The 23916-nt window shown below is 37.4% G+C and overlaps 2 protein-coding genes across 2 annotated transcripts in view; both read left to right on the plus strand.

Annotated features, from left to right (window-relative positions):
* The window catches only part of LOC140229476 (ubiquitin-ribosomal protein eL40 fusion protein), a 336799-nt gene that overhangs the window by 188194 nt on the left and 124689 nt on the right, over positions 1–23916 (plus strand). The gene's annotated exons all lie outside the window — the stretch shown is intronic.
* LOC140230039 (ammonium transporter Rh type B-A-like) overlaps positions 1–23916 on the plus strand; it is an 80002-nt gene that overhangs the window by 42001 nt on the left and 14085 nt on the right. Inside the window, exons 3-4 of the mRNA XM_072310243.1 lie at positions 18266–18416; positions 21661–21805. Coding sequence (XP_072166344.1) covers positions 18266–18416; positions 21661–21805 — 296 coding nt within the window. The remainder of the gene's footprint in view (positions 1–18265; positions 18417–21660; positions 21806–23916) is intronic.

Below are 23916 nucleotides of genomic sequence, written 5' to 3' on the forward strand. Positions count from 1 at the left end.
CTTTCGTTTAAAAAGAAAAAAGAAAAAAGAACGTGCGATGGAGTAAGCAAATGCAAGTTGTTATTTTTTTTGGGGGGGGGGGTAGTTTCAGCGGGTTATTATTTTTTTTTTTTATTTAAAAAGCCATGCGTTCCATTTAAGCCTTTTCACTCTCCATGGATTTGTAAACGTCATTCGTGAATATTCCATTTTCCTTCTCCGGGCCGACATTATTCTGTCATGATGGTCTTTCAACTCAAGTTCAACGTACGTAATGCTCCACGTGCTTCTGGCTTGGTTTGTTAACAGGTGCGTTTAGGGGGCCTTCATGGGTAGAAAATAAATGGATAATCATTCATCAATGTTCCCAGTTGGTTTACATGCTATTTACACGCTGTTTACGACCAGTGAAGCAAGGTGGCAGTACGCGCGGCATTCCTTTATCTGACACCTGGCTTTCGTGGAAATGTCGTGGAAATTTCCACAAGCCATGATATCAAGTTTCCCCACTGCCTGTGGTCGTGTTTTTTTTTTAATTCTTCATTACGAATATCAATTTGTTCAACTTGAAAATGTAGATAATTTGCTTCGAGCACGTGTTTCTTTCTTTGTTGTTGTTGTTGTTTTTTTTTCATTGCAGCGTCGGTAACTTTTTGTTTTGTTCATCGTCCGTGCATGGCAGGGGTTCATGAATGGGAGTATAACGATAGGAATGACTGGGGAGAAAATAAACTGAAAGAAGGAAGCATCTAGGGCAAGCTGTCTTTGTTTTTCTCTACACCAGCATCAGTGTGTGTCTGTGTTTATTCATTTTTTTTTTCAATAATGCTCTTGCTTCAAGGCGCTACGCTTTTCCCGCGTAAAATTGATAATGGATACCGCACGCAGAGGCCCATGTTTTGACGTGAAGAACCATACATTCTTTATCTATTTATGATATTTTTTTTTTTTCAATTTAAAATAAAGAATGTTTGGTTGTTCAAAGAATGTAAAAAAAAATATTATTTTGACATTTCATGCGCCGTCTTTTTTTTTCTTTTACGGGAGAGAGCGAAATGTTCTTCTCTTTAGCAATGACGGCCTATACATAGGCATACTGTGACGCAGTTTTGATTTTCGTGAACACGTGAATTGTTCTCCTTCCATACAGTTCTTGATTTAGTGAAAGTTAACAATGTTTTTCACATTCACAAAAGCAGTTTGGTTAGCCTGTGTGTTCGCTGCCAATGAAATTTCTAATTAAAGCGATGCCCCAAACGGGTTTACTCTGAGGGTTTGTTCCGAAATAATAATAGAATAATACTACATTCCTTATTATTCTGAATGTTCGTTAATCGGACAATAATAAAGAAACAATGTCCGTTAATTTCCAAACAAAATCAGTTTTGTTATTTCGAACGTTCTACCAGTGAAATTTCGGAAGAGTAAGTTTTCTTACTCTGAGGGTTCGTTACTCCGACAGAAAAAAAAATAGTACTGAAATAGTACTAGATTCTATATTCAGAAGGTTCGTTAACCGAAAGATAATAAAAAAAAAAAAATGTCCGTAAATTTCAAAACGAAATCAGTTGTCATTTCGAACGTTCTGCCAGTGAAATTTTGGAATAAAATGACGGCACAAAACAGCCTGTTTTTGTATTCTAAGGGTCTGTTAATCCGACAGAAATAGCAATGATAAAATAATACATTGTTTATAGATTCTTCATTCTGAAGGTTTGTTAACCGAAAATTAAAGAAAAATGTCCAAACAAAATCAGTTTTGTTATTTCGAACGTTTTGCCAGTGAAATTTCGGAATAAAACGACTGCCCAAAAACAGTTGCAGTTTTCTTACTCTGAGGGTTCGTTACTCCGACAGATAAATGATAAAATGATGCTAGATTCTTTATTCTGAAGGTTCGTTAATCCAAAAATGATTGAGAAAAAATGACCGTTCATTTCACAACGAAATCAGTTTTGTTATATTTCGAACGTTCTGCCAGTGAAATTTCGGAAAACGACGGCACAAAACAGCGTGTTTTCGTACTCTAAGGGTCTGTTACTCCGACAGAAATAGTAATGATAAAACAATACATTGTAGATTCTTTATTCTGAAGGTTCGTTAATCCAAAAATGATTAAGAAAAAATGTCCGTTCATTTCACAACGAAATCAGTTTTGTTATTTAGAAAGTTCTGCCAGTGAAATTTCCGAAAACGACGGCACAAAACAGCGTGTTTTTCGGACTCTAAGGGTCAGTTACTCCGACAGAAATAGTAATGATAAAATAATACATTGTAGATTCCTTATTCTGAAGGTTCGTTAATCCAAAAATGATTAAGAAAAAATGTCCGTTCATTTCACAACAAAATCAGTTTTGTTAATTCGAACGTTTTGCAAGTGAAATTTCGGAATAAAACGACGGCACAAAACAGCGTGTTTTCGTACTCTAAGGGTCTGTTAATCCGACAGAAATAGTAATGATAAAACAATACATTGTAGATTCTTTATTCTGAAGGTTCGTTAACCGAAAATTAAATAAAGAAAAATATCCGTAAATTTCAAAACGAAATCAGTGCGTCATTTCGAGCGTTTTGCCAGTGAAATTTCGGAATAAAACGACTGCCCAAAAACAATTGCAGTTTTCTTACTCTGAGGGTTCGTTACTCCGACAGATTAATGATAAAATTAGTCTGTAATGAATCGTTTCATTTTATGATTAAACAAACCTTCGGAATAATGACCATCATTACATTTTTGTATGATATCTGTTTGATGTCACGGCCAAACTACCGCAGTATACCCAGAAAGGAAAGTGCAACGATGTCCCGAAAGTTCTCGATCGCTTCTCGCGCATCTGCATGCAATAGGCCTACCACCTGGTCGAGCAGACGGCGAGAAAGCAAAAACACTACGGGTATAGTTAGTACACGGCGCGCGTTGTTGCGATGCAGAGACGGCTAATTATTGCAACAATGAAACAGGGAAGGCCAAAAAGAAATTGGAACCTTCACCATCGGCACCTACTTCTCTTTCATTTATCATTTGGGAACTGTCGCCAACAAAAGGTATGGAGTTTTTGCATTGTTTCCGTGAGAATATGCCCCTCACAACGTTCATTACATCTCCGTGAAAATGTCGCATTTAGTGGCATTTTAGCGGCGATTTATCTGTGTTGTAATGAGCATTAGCGAAGGCTTCCGCGCTTCGCGCGGGAGGGGGAACCCCCCTCCCGTACCCACCCCCAGATAAGCGCGAGTAACTGCCGACAAGCGTGAAGAAATTCCTGGCGAGAACCCTGCATCAGTGATTGTGAATGGTACTCGAGAATAAACTCAGAATGGACCTCAAACAAATATAGTATAAAAGGGATTTAAAGATAAGAGTGTCATCAGCAGGGCTGTAATTTCATGGATCCATGGTGTAAGAGTAAATTGTTTCATATTGAAAGAGCCTATCCCCCTTCTCTTGCTTCTAGCTTTTTATACTGGAAAATATGTTCATTCCCCTCTATAATTTTTCCTGCTGTGTTTTTTCCATAAACATGCTTTTTTTGCTTCCAAATCTGAAGAGAAGAATAAAAATGCATTTGAAATGCTCAGACAAGGATGCTCTTTATCATGTTTTGGTCCCTCCCCCCCCCCCCTGAAGAAAAATGTCTTTTGTGGACTTTTCCAAACCTTTCTTCACAAAATAATCTTCTCTCTTAATCCTCTGAGTGCCAGAGTAGCTTTCCGTCTCGAGCTTTGTGTGCAAAATTTGTGCACATTTAACTCATTGGCAGAGAAGGAGTTAATAGCATTCTGTTGAACAGTGGGGGAAATGTGCTAAGGTTGAATCATTTATCATAAGAACTCTTTGTCTGCGTGTCACTGCCCCGAAAATTGTCATCCACGCTTATTCTGTGAAGTTGATTCCTCTACACTGGAAACTTTGAGGAGGTCTGACAGCTGTACAGTCAGTGTGATTTTGGGACTCTGTTGGTGTGTTTGCTTGTTTGTCTGCCTATAAATAGTCAACATAACATGCCTCATGTGTGCTGGCTCGATGTTTGATACTGTTTGTGTGTATCAAATAACGAGCATAATCATGTAGACCGATGTGATAAATCACTCAACTTGGGAGAAGAAATCTGAAGGGTTCAATACCTACCATTTCAAAATGAAAGTTTTTACAGTATTTTCTAAATCTGTTCAAACATTTTGGTGAGAGGGAGAGGGGAAATCATTTAGGAGGAGTTGAACTGAATATATAACTGCAAAAGCATGTAGGCCTATTACCTTGTATTTCTGTATATGGAAATAAAATTATTTGAATTTAGATTAGAATTTGAATTTGAAGGATGCAGTTTATACAGCAGGCAATACAGATTTGTATATTCCAAATTGTGATCCAAACATCATACTACTGTATGTCAAATGAAAAAGAAAATAGGGCCTACTCTTATTCCTCCAAATAACACATTCAACATTTTCTGTCTAAACTGTTTCAAATGCACAGTGTGACCCAATGACTAAATGGTATGGTGATGAATTAGTTTGAATCAAATGTGTCTTGAACTTACACCTTTAAAGTCAGCAAATGCTTATTATCAAGTATTAACACATGTGGTACAGTGTACATGGTATAGTGTGCACATGCATGCGGCAATTTTGTTGATATCCGGAATCATTGTTTAATGCTTAAAACAAAAACAAACAGAAAAGAAAACCTTGAATTTAGATACCAAAGGTTTATCCGTAGTTACGTCCTTACGGCACAGATGGCAAACACTGCAGAACAATTATAAGCCACTTATCTTGTATTGTTAAGTGTTGCTCTCCCCCTATGTGATTATTATATAATGATTTGGGATTTTCTGTCCTTTTAGTGAAGTGTGGTACGTTTAAAGTTCCATTAACATTTGATGGACTGATAGATTTCTCCATGGTCATCCCAAAGGTGCAGAAATGCCCAGCCTTCCCATTAAATGTGCTCCTTTTGTTGGGTTGAAATGCATTTGTTCAGATTTTTACATTTCTTATGGAGGGGGTAGTACCCTGCATGTCTGCAAAACTACAAAAACTGTCAAACCATTATATCCAATGAAAACATTCTCAAATTATGCCTTTTTATGCAGAGTAATACCACCCCCACCCCACCCCCCAAAATCTAAAACTTTAACAGTTTTAAAACCAACAGATATGATTGCAAACAGAGTGCAATATACCAAAATTAGTAATAGTGTCCTATTTTCCCAGGTCTGATGACTAAACACCAAACTTCCAGTTCACATAAAAATATTGAGAACTCCTTGCAAAATTTGTGAAAGTTTCATGCTTGAGAAAAGTTCTGCTTTTACAGCACGTGGCAGTATCCAGAAGTACGGACAAAACTTTAAACAGTCAATGACATATCAGTGGAGAGTGTTTTCTGGAAAGGAAATCAGCAATATTCAAATGCCATTGTCAACGTCTCTTTCGAATAGTTTGAAGAGGGCTTTTGAAGTTGGCTCTCTTTCTCCAGAAAGAAGTAGGAGCTTTCTAAGTGAAAGTAAACACAAACCAAACAAAGATCTTCCAGAGTCCAGAAAACTGTAGAAAGAGATAAAGTGGTCTGTAAACATATTTGAAGTTGTCTTCCATTAATGTGTTGTGTTTATAGCTGTGCTTGTGAAAGAGTTCTGCTGAAATGTCCTTTCTTGTTGATGCAAGTGTTGTGTGTGAAGATATCAGAATACAATTGTAGTTCTTTCCGGGGAAAGCATTCCTTCCAGGGGGTAATTTGTAGCGTCAGGACAACCAAATATTCCACTAAACCTACCTCGTCATCCACGTAGGCCCTAATTGCCCATGGCAAAGAGCATTTATGAAAAAAAAAATGAGTCACAACTCATCCAGAACAGAGGGAAAGAGAGTGTGTTGCAGGTAGATATAGACAGATATGCATGTAGAAAGATACAGGGAGATAGATAGGTATATACTTAATAGGTAGGTAGGTAAATAGACAGAATAGATTAGACACATAGATAGATAAATAGATAGATAGATAGATAGATAGATAGATAGATAGATAGATAGATAGATAGATAGATAGATAGATAGATAGATGGATAGATAGATACACAGCTAAGATAGACAGACAGATAGATAGATGGATTGATAGATAGATAGATAATAGATAGAAAGATAGATTAGATAGACAGACAGACAGATAGATAGACAGATGAGTAGACAGATTGATAGATAGGTAGATAAAGTAGACAGATAATTGTAGGTTTGTAGATAGATTGATAGATGGACAGGGAAAGATAGAGAAAATATAGAGATGGGGGAGGGGAGGGAGAGAGAGAATTTTACAGCAGCGAAGTGATCCAAAGTCAAAGTGCTAGGAATAAATGTGAACAAATTTGGAAAATGACTAAGAATGTTTTGATCTTTTTTGAATGCCACCATATCACCTGATTTGGTTCTCACAAACATGATGGGACCCTATATAGTTCAACCTCGATTATCCGGCCTCCTTTTATCCATAAATCTCTATTATCCGGACGCGTTCTCGTAGTGAAGGACTTTTTTTTTTCATCCAAAAATTGAGAAAAAACAGTGACTTTCATGGATCTATTTCACTAATTTCATAATTATTAGTATGTGCATGATAGGTTTTTCAATATCTAATGAGGTAAAACATGTATGATTTTCATATAAAGATATACTTTATTTTTGTGAAGAAGGGACTACAATTTTGCGCAGGCTAGCATAGATTACATCACTGTTGCGGGGTACGCTACCTGCCTAGCTTCCAGTGCACTGGGACGGCAGCTTGGACGGCAGCTATGTACATTAACATTGTGTCTCCCATATCCGGCCAATTCGCTTATCCGGATGAGCGCCGGTCCCGACATGGCCGGATAATCGAGGTCGAACTGTAGTTTCCCCTTTTAAGGTACTTGTAAGCTCTGTTGACAAGCAATCTTCTCCATCAAATTTCTCGACACAATTTTATTGTGGGATGCTTTTTCCAAGATTTTGCTCAAGAATGGTCGAGGATTCTAGATGATTACAAGGCTTTCTCCACAGAAGATGTCAGTGTCTCTAAGCAAACCACCTAAGTTCTGCATAAAATTGTAAATACATTGTGTAACCCACTACAAATGAGTGAGTACTCTGCCAGTATTGGAATCAGAGAGGGAGAGGGAGGAGAAGCAATAAACCAAAAAAAAAAAAGTTCTTAGAAATATTTTGTCCAAGTCTTGAAGTTGTCGACAAACAGGTAGAATGGGACTTTCATCTGAAACTTCACGCTGTACGTCCACAGGTATTAGTATTCTTGACGGGCAGGGGATACATAGGGTTAGAGATTGGGATGTCGGAAAGCTTGTAGAATTTCTGCTTCTTATAGTCTTGAAGACCGAAAGTCACCAACTTAAACATTGTTCATTTGCCTGGCTTCAGCTTGTCATTAGTCTTGATGGGATAAGTGCAAATCCCATCTGCTATTTTACCCCTTTCCACAAAACCTCTGCTGTTCAGTTTCTTGAGTCTGTCTGGATTTACAAGCTGAGCTTTTTGTGTTTTTCCTTATCAGCTCTACACAGTCCATGCAGCAACTAGTCCAGACAAAATGGAGGATGGGGGGGGGGGGGGGAGAAAAGCAAAATCATATGGTATTGGAATTTTTGTCAGGTTTGAATGACCATTGCATTCTTTGCGATGTTCACAAGAGAGCAACAATTATGGCTTCAAAAACACTGCAGCCCCGCCCTTTCGGTGCTTATCTCTTCAGCTTTTACCGTTTATGCTGGAAGGCGATTGACTGTGGCTACCTGGGACATCCTGTATGAAGTCAATGGGAAAGTGACAATCTAGGGGGAAAAGGGGTAACCTGCTTTTGTGATGTCAAGGGTCAAGTTAGGGCCTGTACTTCAGAGATGACAGGTGCATAGAATGAATATTATAAGGTGATTTATGGAGTGTGACTTACAATAAAGGCATAGAGGGGCACGTCAGGGGTGCGACAGGGGTGCGACATGGGTGTTTGGTTGCTGTTGTGTGTGTTGTTGGTGGTGGTGGTGTTGGTGTGTGTGTGTGTGTATATGTATATTTGTTATGAATTTGCACTTTAGAAGATATGAGGGTAACTTAGCATTAACCACTGCACATTCTGTCTGCCCATTATGCCCTACAACCCTACTAAACATATAAATCCTATAAAGTTAACATATACAAACACCGTAATACACACACACACACACACACATTTTCTTTGTATTCTATATTCCATTTTTTTTCTTTCATGAATAAAACATGAAATCAACGTGGAAATCATGCTTACAGTGAAACAAGTAGGCCTACACATAATGATGAGTAACAGCCTGTATTCTTGTCATTATTGCTGCAAATATACATACAAGAGAAGTGTACACGTACGTGTGTATGCAAACAAGCACAAACACTAATAGATTGAAATTGTGTTTTATATGTTTATCTATTCATTTGTAATTGAAATAATTTCATTCAGAAACTTTTAGCAGTCGGCCTAAACTTGTACAGGTGTGTGCTGTGGACAGTAATATAGAATATGAGAGAAAAAGTATAATAGTCTATTAAACACTCATATCTAAGTTGGTTAAATTGGAAGGACAGTATTACAAAGTAAGCAACAGCCATCTTCAAATCTACAGCAATTTTTCATTTTCTGTTTCTTTCTGTAGATTGGTGAATTGCTGAAATTGGTGAAAACATTGGTGAATGCGCTTATAAACGTTGCATTTAACACTCACTCTACCAAATAGTGGTGTGCAACATGGGTGGATGCATTTTAATACTGCTTTACTGCAATAAACACTCACTCTACCGAAATAGTGATGTGCAACATGGGTGAATGCACTACTGCTTCGGTGCACCTTGTTTGCTACATAGTGCCAAGCTGGCATGCCTTCTGGATTGCTTTGTTTGCCTAAGTGCCACTGTTGGACTGAAAGGCTCAGTGAATAACACAGATGTGATCATCCCTATCACTACTACCATTGTCTCAAAAGACAATGGCTTTGCAATGAGGCTTGTGGGCATTGTTCTACATGAGTAGTTTTGTCTAACACACACCAAGTGCTCAGTGTTTTATGATTTACAAAGGTAATGAAATGAATATACATGTATACAAATGTGATTGCTATATATATAGGATCTTTGCAGTTGTAGGTAAGTGCATGAGCAGATTAAGATGTTAAAGTGTATCAAGATGTCTTTCGGCTGCCTTACATTAAAAAAAAAAGGTTTTGATGTTAATGTTCTACACCATTTTGCATGCTTCATTGGGTAAAACAGCATTTGAACTTTGCTCACCTACGAGACACAGCAGTCGTGTTCAAATCATTGACCTCGCATATGCACAGATAGTTCGCACAGTCCGCACAACAGAGTGAATGGAAGATATGTATCTGTCTCTAGTGAGGGGTCGACTGTAATACTACTGTACAGTTAGCAAGGGGCCACCGAACAATAGGGAGATTTATCAGTCTACGAGTTCAAAGATTTAGCAAACATGAGCATATGTGACTCAGTGAAAAATCTTCTTTCACCAGTTACTGATAAAGCAAAAGACAAAGTTTTTCTCCCTCCAGTCTACAAGTTTAAAGATGTGTTGGTGGTTTACCCTAAAAAGTTATGGCACCATTGGCACCCCCCTACCTATGACCATATCTTGCCAAGGTCAAACCTATCAGCCCTATGGTCTCAAGATCTGTATGTGAACAGGTCCCACTTGGTAGTAACATGGTCACAGCAGTTCTGCTAGTATATTCTTGCAGCAGACAGAAGCTGCCTCTTTTTATTCACATTCCAGGGCAAAAAAGAAATATTGAAAGATTATGACTGTTCTCAAGATGTTATAGCTAGCTAACCCTTCGCTACCAGTACACAGAGGTTTCATTTTATGTCCAGCTCTACTTGTGAAGGTAGCGATAGGTTTCACACTATTTATGTTTGAGTATACATTAACACTTAGATTACAGAGGAGATCGAGTGAAACAGGTTTTGTGCAAGGAGGTGCTTTATGTGAACCAGACAATGATATGTGCATGAACACGTGCATGCAGGTCCAGGAATGGCTATTGGCAGTCCATCAATCTTGAAGGACACCTCGGGGATAAAAAGGTTAACTTTATAGTTATTGCCAGTCTCTTTTTTTTTTTTTCATTGCCATTTTTGCTAATGGTTGCTTGTGAGCAGCTCCCCATGCAAGATGGAAAATGCCAGCTTTTTGTTTACTTCACATAAATGACATTGAGAAGAAACACAACTGACTGACAGCCTGGTAAAAATCTAAAATACTTGGTATCAGAGAGAGAGAAAAAAAAATAGAATCCTTCAATGTTATTTATCAGGATCTTTTGGGAGAGCTTTGCGAGGCAAAATTCAGAGGGAAATACACACAAAAGCTATAGAGAGGAGACGCATTCCAAAAACTGCCTCGTGCCAGTTGGTGAATCAGATTGAATACTGTCAAGTTTATGGTGTAAACTTGGGGTTTTGGCATTCAGCCACACTTTTTGTTTGCCATTATCCCAGTGCAGCAGTGGTCTTCAACAGGAAATGTTTATAGACATATGGGAGAATCATAATGCCCGTTGGATAGACAATATTATGTGCTGGTATATCAGCACACAATCAAATAGCTGGAGGCTGTGAGCAGTGGGTCCCTCGGAATGGAAGGAATGCCACCTGCATGGCTTCCCATGTTCTTTGCACTTGCCTTTCTGTGATTGGTCAATTCTAGATAGGGTGTTTGCAAGGTGTGTCAGGGGTTTGACCAATCATGCGAGAAGGGGGCGTGTCTTGACAAAATCTGTGACCTTGTACTGGTGCTGGTGTACAAAGTGTGAAGGGATGCCGGGTTGTTTGTACTGTACAGAGAAGATTGTAGATCTGTCGTGGGGAACAGAAATTACATGATGCATTTCTGAACTAAGATAGTAACTAGGTATGGAAAGACAGGCTGTGAATATGTTTGCTTCTAAGTGGTTCTAATATTTGCACATCTCATCTCTTCTTGTGTATTTTCATGTGCAAAGATGGATATGTCTCAATGTAAAATGTTATTTGCTCTGTTAATATATTTTCTGATATATCCATCTGTCATGTGTGATATGATGTTATGAATGTGCATGTTTTTACTAATGTAGTATCTCCATATTTTCTTTCTGTCTATCTACCTATCTGCATATATGTGTGAATGTATGCACATGTATGTATGTATGTATGTCCCTAAGTATGTATGTAGTATATATCTACCTACCTAGCTGTTCATTTACAAGTGTAGGGCCTATATACATTTCTGTCACAATGAATGATAAAGTGTATGTCTCATATTTGTTGATAGCACATCTAATAGTGTATACCCTAACAGGTCTCTAGTTTCAATTCTGTTTATGAGCAAAATTAGCAAAAACATGAGCAAATGTGACTAAGTTTGATTTGATTTGATTTGATTTATTCACAAAATGCATATACATACATTATTCACAAATATGCACATAGTTTGTACATGAAACATATTACACATTTTGTCTGGATCGTCATAAGCTATGAAAAGCTTGACTGGGACGCCCAGTATGGATAACGTACACATATTATGTACATAAACATCGTTAAAAAAAATGAAAAAAAAAAAAAAAGTGAAAGTCTTCTTTCACCTGTTTAAACTGATAAGGCAAGAAACAGAAGTCTTTCTCCTTCAATTTTTCTATCTCTCTCCCTCTCTTTCTCTTTCCCTCCCTCCCTATCTATCTATCCATCTATCTATCTATCCATCTATCTATCTATCTATTTATCTATCTATCTATCTACCTATCTATCTATCTATCTGTTTATTTATCTATCTGTCTATTTATCTATCTATCGATATATTTATCTATTTGACTCTTTTTTTCTTTTTTATCTCTCCTCTGATCTCTCCCCTCTCTCTAACTATATTTTCCTCTCTACCTATTTCTGCCCTATTCAGTCCTGTTATCCCCCCCCCCCCCCCCCCCCCACTGTCTTCCCTGCTATGAGAGGAATGTTAGCCTCAGGGCTTTGGGATTAGGGTTACCTCTCTCTGATTGGTTGGAGTACAGTGGGGTGTTTGCTGGGTGTGTCCAAAGATTTAACCAATCACGCTCTAGGGGGCGTGTCATAGTCTAATACCTAGCATGGTAAAGATCAACTTGTTTCTGCTGGGGGGCATTGTAAAGTTGAGTACCTTTGGGCAGTCATGTTGTGCTGTATCGTGTTTAAGGTAGGGAATCCCATTTGCATGCCTCAAATGAAGAGTTGTATAAATACAGTGGTATGTTGAAGAGAGTATCATTTTAGAAACTCCCATAAAGTATTGAAAGTGGAAGGTAACATTTAGTACATTTTTATTGACCGTTAGATTTTGAATTGAATTTTTTTCGGGGCTCACCGTAAATTCCAGTACATTACTAGGCTACCTTTGCAGACCCATACACTGCATGTGTGTCCATCATGTATATTTTGTGAAGAAAGTTCATCAAAACTTACAAACATTTCTATGTACATTCTTGCCACACTCTCTATTACATCAGCTCTTATACTTTTAGATTTGTGTTTATAGATAAAAAAATACAGAAGACTGCAACAAAAAGGCTTAAGTGTGGCTGACACACAGAACTACTGAGTAGTTGAGTTTTGTGCATTATTCAAATTGTAGATAACTGTTGACTTCCAAATTTCTCAGCAGTGGCCTAAACAAGTCCCCTGAGGTTCATATTTAATGTTTTGCTGCATTTTTGGAGGTCTGTAAAAGGTATCCCCTACCTTTAAAGGCTGTGGCTTAAAAGGATTCAAGAATTGGAGCTGTGCATGTTTTTCTATATGAACCGAATGATTGTAGGCATGGCCCACAACATGCAAAGTAGTGAGACGTTTCTTGTAGGATAATCATATGGAGAATTTTGATACAGGGAGTGCACCGAGTGGATCCCAATGTGAAATGGGTGAAGACATCATGGGCGCAGCATGTTGGGGATGAACTTTAGAACAGTGATTCTCACAATATCATTAGCTCAGTTTGTCTAAGCTCGAGAGTTCAGTCAATTTTGCCACCTCATTTAAAACAAATAAACAGGCATTGATTGACAAATTGCCCTACATCAACATAAATAAAGAAACATTTCATGAATTTGAATAAATAAACAGGCATAATACAAGAGAATGCCAGGCATGTATAGCCCTTTTTACACTTGTATTTCTTAACCCTGTACTTTCTCTGACCCAGGATTATCGTTAATCCCTTACCAAATTTTTCAGCTTTTTACACTCGCCAATAAATCCCGTACTAAGCTCTTGTCTTGGCTAAAGAGAAAACTGACCTTTTTACACTCGTATTTCTTAGTCCTGTACTTTCCAAACCATGTGAATATTCATGATTACACTGTGCACTGTACTTACACGCGCGCACTGAAAGTACTTGATTATCTCATTTCTGATTGGTCAGTGGGGTTCAGGCTTCGTCTCCGTCACTTAAAGGGTGTGTACAGTTCTGGTCAAGATGAGGATTTAGCTTTTAATGTTTTGCGAGATATTCAGAAACCACTCTATGAGATGTCAAAGAGCAGTCAGTTCTAAGGGGTATCAAAAGTTTATTTGATGAAAATCGGTTTTGAAATGGCTGAGATATCCAAAAACAAGGTGAAACAAAGAGATCCTAATAAAGCTGTGGCATGTCGCCTTTTATTATTAGCACTTTTTTTTTGGATATCTCAGTCATTTGAAAACCAATTTTCATCAAATAAACGTTGAATCCTTCTTAAAATTACATGCTCTTTCATATTTCATAAGAGGCTTTTCATTATCTCACTTTATTGTTCAAAACATGAATCCCCACATCAACCAGTACTGTACAGTCCCTTTAACCCTGGACTATTTCTTCGTCCTGTTTACACTCGCTTACTTGGCACCGCAATTGCGGGGTTAGCACCGCAATTGTGGTGCTAACCCTGCTTTTTTGCAGGGCCAGATAGTACAGGATTATCGGTGGGGCTAACCCACTTTGGCAAAAACAAGTGTAAACAGAAAGTGGGCTAAGGAAAGTCCGGTACCAACGGTGGGGCTAAGGCCCCCCCTTAGCCCCACCATTGGTACGGGACTAAGCAAAATTTTGCAAATTGTGTAAAAAGCACTTATGACATTCACTGAATCAGTGTTGTAAACATTTAGGATGCATTAGAAAGCTTGTGAATTGACCCCATAGAAAGTCTTACAACAGAGGCGAGTACAACAGATTGTGGTTACTTGTTGAAGTAGACCTATAAATTGTTCCATCACACACAGAGACAAACAGGCACCCACACATCAAGAGCTGCCTGTTAAACTCTTCGATATTGTGGAATACTGGAGGTTTCATGCACCAGTGGCACTTATAACACATGTAGGCCCAAAAGATGAATGCATGATTTGCACATGTTAGTGTTTAATGAGTCATATTTTCTTCTATTCATCAATTGCTGATTGTCATTCTTTGTTTGTTTTTTGTCACTCCTGTTTTGCTTTGTTCACTTTAAATTCTCTTCATCAATAGGGCCTACTTGGCAAACAAAATGAAATCTGTAGTATGACACATGTTAAGACAAGAAGGGGAAGATAGATTATAACATTATTGTAAAGTAAAGAGTTGCTATAGTTGTTATTAATTTTCTTCATCCCCTGAAGTGTGTTAGTCTTCAGTCAAGGCTTTCATATGCTGTTTTAGTAAATATTGGCAGTCTTCAGCAAAGAGAGCTATTAAATGCAGAGCACGTTGGTACAAAGGCCATGTGAATTCTGCTAATATATTGTCATTTAAAACTATTCATGATCCATGGCATAGCCTAACCAGTGTTTTATTTTTACAGCAAAGTCCCATTATATCATTCCTTGGGACCAGCAATTTTCTTTTGTTCTACAAATATTTGGTCTTTGTGCGTGACGACTGCAAAGGCATTATCAATGAATTGAGAATTTAGACTAGTCCCCATGATAGACCCAGGGGGAGGGTCTTTCCTTTCACAAGTCACTTCAACTTTATCTCAATCCCATTTTGTGGAATACTTTAGCAAATGAACTGAAAAACTGCAAATCATTGTAGCAGTTCAGAAACAACTTTAGACTTTCTGTATTTAATAGCAACATAGTTTTGTATATGAAGGGTTTGTTTGCAAAAACCGATAAGTCCATTTTTGAAGATTTTGAAGTACGAGCTCTGTCATAAAGTACAAAATAATACCTTTTAAATGATATATTGGTCACAACATATAAAGGTAAATTTTTGAAGTTATGGTCAAAAGAAGCAAAAATTTTCTTATTATTCTCTTTATTTTTCTTGACCTTTAATCGCAAATATCTCCATTTGGAAAATATGGACTTATCGCTTTTTTCAAAACTCTTCATATTCTGCCAGTAGGCCTATATTACTCTTTTCCTTCTTCAGCCTGTTTTGATTGTATACCATTTGTGTTCTATCATATTGTACCCATATATTTTATGTTGATAAAGTCTTGTATTTACCTTTGGGGCCTATTACCAACAAGCCTAAAAGGATTTAATTGATCCCCCAACAATGAATATGTTTATACTATGACTTGAAACTGTAATGATAGATGTTTTTCATGTAGAAATGAGTGACATGTGGAAAATAAGTGAAATGAAATGAAATCCCCTCACAATCCTCTGCTTGTTTCTCTTACACTTTGCTACAATGCAGACAGTTAGTTAAAGGCATAATTTACTATTTGCAGATGAAAGAAAAAAACAAACAAACCCAGCATTAGTGCTTTAAAATTGATCTAAACTATGAGTTAGGAATAGAAACAACCCCTGTAAAAATTTGAATCTGTATAATTGATGTAAAGTGTTGTTAAATACACAAAATGTGAACAATATTTATAATAAAAATGTTTTCAGACTAAACTGTCTAAGCCTATAGTTACAGTGTATTAAGAAAAACACTGATATCTCCATATATTTTAGGCTTTATTGCGAAAATGTTATATGGTAGGATGTTTTGTGATACAACAGACCTACACATATGCATCAAATGTAATATCTTGAACATTTTTGAAATCACTGCTCCCAAAGGTAGACTAGACCTTTAACCAAGGATATAGAAGTCAGTTAGAACAGGGAGGTGGCCCTCCCTGGTTAGAACCTCTGTTCTGTAGTGTGGCATTGTATCGATGTATCTTGAAAGATTTGGTAGTGTAATACAGAAGTAATCACAATATTGTGTTCATGCAGTTTACCTTTCGATAGCTGTCCTGGTACATGTACATGAAATGACGTCAATGCACCAGTGAGTGTGCAAGAGCTGGATCAGTAAATTGCCATTGTGACATGGCATTGCATGTGTGTTATATCTGTATCAGTAAGCTGTGACTACTCAAACAGCTCATAGTACTGCAGAAACCAATTGGATTGTGCGGGAATTTCAGTGTGACCGAGTAATGATGCATGTAGGCCTAGGGGAAAGATGGAATATAGAGATTTAGATGAAAAAAACTAACAAAAAAGTGATAAAAAACCATTGCAATAAAAAGGGGAGTCATACCATTTCTTTGCAAACAAAAACAAACTATCCCAAAAAAGAAAAACACACTCTGCATTCAATTTCTTGTGAGCTGTTGTATGTAGGTTAATAACTTTTGCAGAGGGCTTTTGAGTAGTGGTTGACATATCTGGGTTTTGGGCCCCGGAAACTAAAAAAAAAAAAAGGCATGTCAACTTTTGATGCATTTGTAACAATGACCTGTTCCATTTGGTCAGTTGCTAAGCTAAGCTTGCAGCTGACTAGATATTCCATTGCCTCTCTTGCTGTGTAACACAGTCACATACACATAGCCTACACAGGCACAGATACACGCACACACACATACACACACACACACACAACTGCTACACCCCCCCCCCCCCCCCCAAAAAAAAAAAAAGTATCACAACCTTCATGACTGTGGTGTATATGTTATTGGTGTCTTACGCAGGGTTGTTGGATTCAGTACTTTTAGGTGCAGTTATGCTGTATATACTTTATGTCAATCTGAAAAGATGTCTATTCCCTCTGAAAGTTGTTGGGGTTGGGTTTTGGTCAAGTGGTTTATGCACTGGACTCACATACACAAGGGTCTGGGTTCAATACTTGCCGGAGGCATTTATCCTCAGAAACAACTTTACACTAATAAAGTGCCCCCCATGTCTCCCAGTGGTTAGCTAGATTTGCTTGGGTAGCTTCTGACACAGGCATTATCCTTGGCTAATAAAAGAAGCTAGGGTTAAGGTGTTACACCTCAATGTTTTATTGATATAAAACTTTTTGAAAAAGTCAACCCTTTTATCGAAACCATGCCAATGCATCATTGCTGTTAGAGGTTGGTCATGGAATAAGCAAGGCTGCACACTAACCCATTTTTTTTTTCTCCTGGTCTTACCTGTCTGTCGGACTAGTATTCGTAAGTACCCAGTCTGTTTATATTTTTTATTGGTCCATTCCTGAAAAGGTCACTGGTCCAAAAGTGATTTTTACTGGCCCTGGACCATTGGACCAGTGCCAGTGTGCAGCAATAGGTCTCCAATATGACACCATCATTAGTAACATCTCAGTGAAGTTCAAATGTTCTTTTGTACCACAGAGTACTGGCCCATGTCACCTATTTACATTTTTGCAATTATTACAAATAATGAAAATTATGTTCTGCATATACATGTACATTGTATATACAGTTGAACCTCTCTTATCCGGCCTCCCTTTTTCCGGATCTCTCTATTATACGGACGCAATCTCGCCGTGATTTTTTTTTTTATTTTTTTTTTTTTATTTAGGGCCTACGGGAGGAAAGGGGGATTCCCAACTCCTTGAGAACTCCTACACAAACACACATGAATTACATATTACTTCCAACATTAACATACACCTCTATTTTGGGGTCCGTTACTGAGTGTAACAATGAAAAGGTTGCAGTATACACATTACTACATGTGGTACTACAATGGGCTACATCAGTACATGTGTATGTATATGTACATGTATAAAGCATTGAGTCTCCCGTATCCGGCCAAATCCCTTATCCGGATGAGCCCGGTCCCGACTTGTCCGAATACGAGAGGTTCAACTCTACTTTCTCTGTTTATTTTAGGGAAATGAAAATAAATTTGAATCTTGAATCCTGAACCTAATCATCTTTCCTATCCTAGCGTATGCATATTAAATATATAAAAAGGAGAAGAGAAGAAAACAGTGTTCATTACATAAGATATACCTCATGTTACATTCTTTTTTGTTCCTTGATTTCTTTTCATTCAGGATGCTCTTTGCGGACTTCACATCGGCGGCCATTTTGATTTCCTTTGGCGCCCTCCTTGGCAAGGCGTCACCGCTACAGCTGATCATCATGGCTTTCTTTGAGGTCATCTGCGCCATCGGCAATGAACACATTGGCGTAAATATGCTTGGGGTAAGACGGAACTACTTTCTCCTTTTCCTCCCAATTTTACTCACCCCAGAAACTGTCTGCTTCATCCCGCCCAATCTCTATTTGGAGTTAAAGTGAAGTTTCCACGCTGTGGAAATATCTCTTGATGAATACCAAAAAAAAAAAAACAACAACAACAACAACAACAACAAATGGATGAATTGAATCGTAAATATTTCATCAAAACTATTTGTAATCTTTCAGTGCCTGTGTATATGTACATGAAGGGTTTGATTTCAAAATGAATTAAGTGCCAGTTTCAAACAATTCAAAGTTAGTCCACATCAGATAGAGCAAAACAAAATAAAATCTTTCCACTGATGCCTCACTTGTTACATAGCAACAAACAAGTATTCTTAAAGTTATAATACAAAAAATGCTATATTTTCATATTATTGCCTTTTTGTAACCGTTGAATATAAATATTTTGTTCTCAAACTCTTCATATATAACAGTTTATATTTTACTTTATGTCTCATTTGTGGCATCAGTCATTGTCTTTTATATACCCATACAATAAGGCGACTACAGTTCACGCTCTTATAAAATGATGTCATACATGACTTGTAATGGTTCAAGAGTAAATCAAAGAACTGTACTGTGAAATAGGAAATGTTTGCATGATTAATTTTGATGCCCATGGCTAATTTTGATGAAAATCACTGGCTAAAAGCATTGTGAATGAGATCAAGTTCTTTTGTACACACTTCAGCGTTTCCCCCCAAATATTTGCATTCCTTTCTTTTCACCCTCGTTTGATATGCAGAGCTTAAAGGGACTGTACAGTACTGGTTGAGGTGGGGATTCATGTTTTGAACATTCCTAAGTGAGATAATGAAAGCCTCTTATGAAATATGAAAGAGCATGTAATTTTAAGAAGGATTCAACGTTTATTTGATGAAAATCGGTTTTCAAATGGCTGAGATATCCAAAAAAAGTGCTAATAACAAAAGGCGACATGCCACAACTTTATTAGGATCTCTTTGTTTCATCTTGATTTTGGATATCTCAGCCATTTCAAAACCCATTTTCATCGAATAAACTTTTGATACCCCTTAGAACTGCATGCTCTTTGACATATCAAAGAGTGGTTTCTGAATACCACGCAAAACGTTAAAAGCTAAATCCTCACCTCGACCAGAACTGTACACATCCTTTAAAACTTGCAGATAGGCCCTATATTTCCACTCTGTGTTATCATATTTCGCATTCACAGCATGTCCAGAATTTTATTTTTCTGGTTCTGAGGAGATTTCAAAGGATGTTGTGGAAATGTGTTCAAATTTTCATTGGTTGCAGATATCATACATTGGCATATACATTGTAATCTTTGATCAGAGATTGTCTCTGACAATTACTCATGTATATCAACATGCGTACAATTCTAGTTGCATGACCTTGATTTCATGCAGCTTTTTTTTTTCTCTCTAAGTTGTAAAAGTCTGTTACTGAACAGTTGATACATGTCCAGCATATTTGGTCACATGTATGGACACATGCAGTTCCCTTGCATGTAACCTTCCTCTAAGTCTTAGTGATCAGAAAAAGGAGGAATGACAGGGTGTTCAGATGCAAAAAAATGAAAATAAAAAATACTAGAACGGTATAGCTATACCATGAATTTATACATCTGAATGCTGACTAACAAAACGACGTATGAGGAAATGACATAGAGAAACGACGGGCAGATCATCGTTTCGAACTAGAACTCGATAACTAATCGGCATTCAGTCATGTCTATTATGTGTCTGAATGTATGGCGACCATATAGAACGGTATAACTGGGCAGGGCTTAATGGGAGCACGCACAAAAGGTGACCCCATAGCTGTCACTCATGACCATAACAGCATGCGCAATGAAAAACTGCACATCTATACAATGTTTTCCAGGATTAGGTCGAGATTAGCGTTTGAACGGTCTGTCGGCTATACAATGATTCTTTGTGTCATTTCTTTATCGAGTTTTGGTATAAACTGTCTTGTGTCTCAACAGGGAGTGTTTTGGGAGGTCTCCACAAATCATTCACTTTCAGGAAAGAGAACTACATGGCCAAATTACTCCAACAAGCCTTATTTTTATTCAACACTTTTTCCCCCTTGAAAAGAAAAAGCCTTTAAATAAATAGATAAAGAATTCCTTTTCCTTGTGACAGAATAAATCACATGTGAATGTGTCTGCTCCTACTTATTGTGCTGAAAAAAATAACCACCTCATTTTCTATGGAATAGCAATCATGCAACCTTGGTTTTTTTTTTTTTTTTTTTTTTTTTTTTTTTTTTTTTTAAGCACAATTGCTCCATAGATACTCCTAAAAAGTGATTCAGTGCTGCCATGGAGGTTCAGCTTTTTCAAAGGCAGGCTCAAAGTTTCTGAACAATTGACCTTCCAGGCACATCATTGGTTATACATGTCAGTTTAAAGGGGAATATCATTCTGAACTTAGGTTGCTTTGTATGAAAACAGGAAAATCAGAGAAGTAGCATTATTGAGTATGCATGTCAGTTTAAAGGAGAATATCATCCTGATATTATGTTGCCTAACATACTGGGTTTGCGGTTCAACATGATGGACCGCAAACGCAGTATATGTTATGTACACCACCATGCAAACTTCCTCCTTCAAAGATCAGCTATTATGTTGCTTTTGTATGAAGACAGAAAAATCATGAGAACAATTTTTAGATAGAATTTAGACAGAAAAAAGTTATGAACTTCTAAAGTTTAGAGAGCGAGACACATAGGAAATGCTGTTTGACATATTTGTTGAGCAGCGTCCATTCACTACTTTTTTTTCGGTTTTTTCACAAGACGTTTTTTTTTTTTTCAAATGAGATTTGTCTGTTCTTTGTTTATATCAAGAGTGATACATTTTTGCATGTCCATCTCAGTGAATTCATATTAGCTCTGTTGGTGCCAAAATATATGAGAAAAATCGTAATTAGTGCAATTTTGTGCGCAAAACAAACAATGAGCTGCTCAACACATGTGTCACACACTTTGTCATTCTTTTTAATGTCAGTTTATCACTTTCTGTGTGTTCGGGATTTTTCCCAAAATTTTATAACTGATCTCTTCTTCTCTGATTGTTCTGTTTTTATGCCAAGCAACATAATATCAATTTGGCCTTTTCCTTTAAATCTCTTTCACAGACTAATATAATCCCGCTCTGAATCTGTTTGATATGTTGATGATATTTGTTTGCTTACATCTTAATCTTCTCTCCCAGACTGTAGACATTGGAGGATCCATGTACGTGCACACTTTCGGTGCCTATTTCGGTATCGCCGCCTCCTGTGTTGTGTCCTCCAAGGCTGCCAAGGACCACCCTAAAGAGGGCGCTACATACACCTCCGATCTCTTCTCCATGATTGGTGGGTTTTTATCCTCATCTGTTTCACATGTTGGCAGCTTTTTTAGCTCACCTGATCTTACGATGGCAATGCTATCATGTGTTTATGTCCGAGCCTAGTTTTATCACTGTTGGGGGACAAAACATTGTATCTCAAAAATGTCAAATGATCAGGAAAGCAAAAAACAAACAAACAAACAAAAAACATGCATGATAGCCAAAATACTGTAGCAAATGGGATCGCTTTTTTTTTTTTTGACATGATGTGGTGGCTTCATTTTGGGGTTAAGACAGCTAGAATTTGGGCAGGACATATATCTGACATTTAATAATAATAAAAAAAGATTATCACTGAAATTTGAATTACAAGGTCTTGTCACCCCAGCAACAATAGAATATTCCATATTAGCACTTCACTACATTGGACAACACCTGGCCTCTCAAACACAATGCAAAAGGTTCACATATCAAAATTGGACCTTATTTACAACAATTGTTGATGTCTGTTAGTGTAGAAACAAAGCACATTGACAGTGAATTTCACAGATTACTTGTTCTTCTTATTTTTTTTTTTTTTGTGATGAAAAAAAATGCATATTACTTTAACTTGTTATCAAGTGTGTTAACTTTTATAGGTAGATATTATTCTACATGCCCATAGTATGGTCCTGCTATTTGTTGCCTTACTTTATTCTATGGACAGTGTTTGGACCATGGATTTGATCTATATAGACTACTGTTTGCAAAGTAGGACCAATGTTTCAGTGACACTGCTTGGATTGAAGAACACAATTGCTTGACGAGAACTTTGTGGGGGATGTACATTTGTTTGTACACTGCCAATGAGAACTTATACCCCTTTCATAAACTCATCCTCCTATTATCCGCATAAGAGTAATGCGGACAATTCAATAAAAAATGCGTTCATAAACTCTGAGAATAATCCGCATTATTTTTACGAGCGCCCGTTCTGAAAAAGGCGGATAATCGTCATGGTGACTGCACACCCCCCTTCTGCGGGAAAGACAGGTGACGTTTGACCGCACCCCGGCAATTATCCGCATTATTTGGGTTTGCGTTCATAAACTCAAAATCTCGTCCCGACGCTGCTATTATGCGGATAATAGAAGGGTCGAAATAATGCGCATTATTCTTTCCCCTCTCCGATTTTACGACCAAATGTTGCGGATATTATCCGCATTATTGAGTTTATGAAAGGGGTTTTATATATATATATTTTTTTTCTTTCCACTTGTAAGAATGAATCATTTGAGAGCTTCTTGATAAAATCATGACATAAGTTTGAGAATCTTTGTTTGATAGCCTTGTGGATGAATCAGGACAGGATGTGAAACTATTATCATGATTATTTGCATGGCTTGTATGTGGTCATGTTCTAAATTTCACAAGGAATTGTGCTGAGCTTTGCTGGCAGTTGCCACTAGAGATTTAGTGTCAGCTGGTGGTTTGGTGTTGGTTTGAGAAATATCTCATCCGTTACAGATACAGAATTTTGATTGCCAAAACAATCCAAGAAATTATGTGACCTTGCCTTGAAGTAAGAAGGATGTGGTCATGCTTTTATTTACCGTGGTATATCCATTTGCTGATTGGCATTGACAAGCTTTCACTCATGAGCAGGTTCGCGGAACATCTGCCACTGATGGTAGGCCCATTGTTAATGCTGGTTTTGTACCTGCCATTGAATGTTTGTTTGGGAAAACACCATTCAGGATATATGCACACACATATGCACAAAAGAACACACAGTTTGTGTGAAGATAAATACAGTCAACCTTGCCTAAACCGAATCTGTTTGAACTAAAGAAATAGCTTCGACTTGCAACTGATTGACAAATTGCCCTACATCGACGGAAGAATTTCATGAATTGGAATAGCTTGGACTTTAATAGAGAAAATTTGACCTATACAATAGAATATTAAGAGAAGAGGACTTGAAAAGACCTAGTTCGACTTATGGGTAGTTGACTTAAGCAAAAGACCTAGTTCGATTTATGGGAGGTTGACTTAAGCAAGATTGACTGTAGATAGATAAATATAAAGAGTCTGATTGCAAAATGGGTTAAGAACCATTCTTAAACATTATATAAGTTCAATATCAGATAAAGCAAA

This window comes from Diadema setosum, chromosome 6, assembly GCF_964275005.1.
Source record: "Diadema setosum chromosome 6, eeDiaSeto1, whole genome shotgun sequence".
Classification (NCBI taxonomy): domain Eukaryota; kingdom Metazoa; phylum Echinodermata; class Echinoidea; order Diadematoida; family Diadematidae; genus Diadema; species Diadema setosum.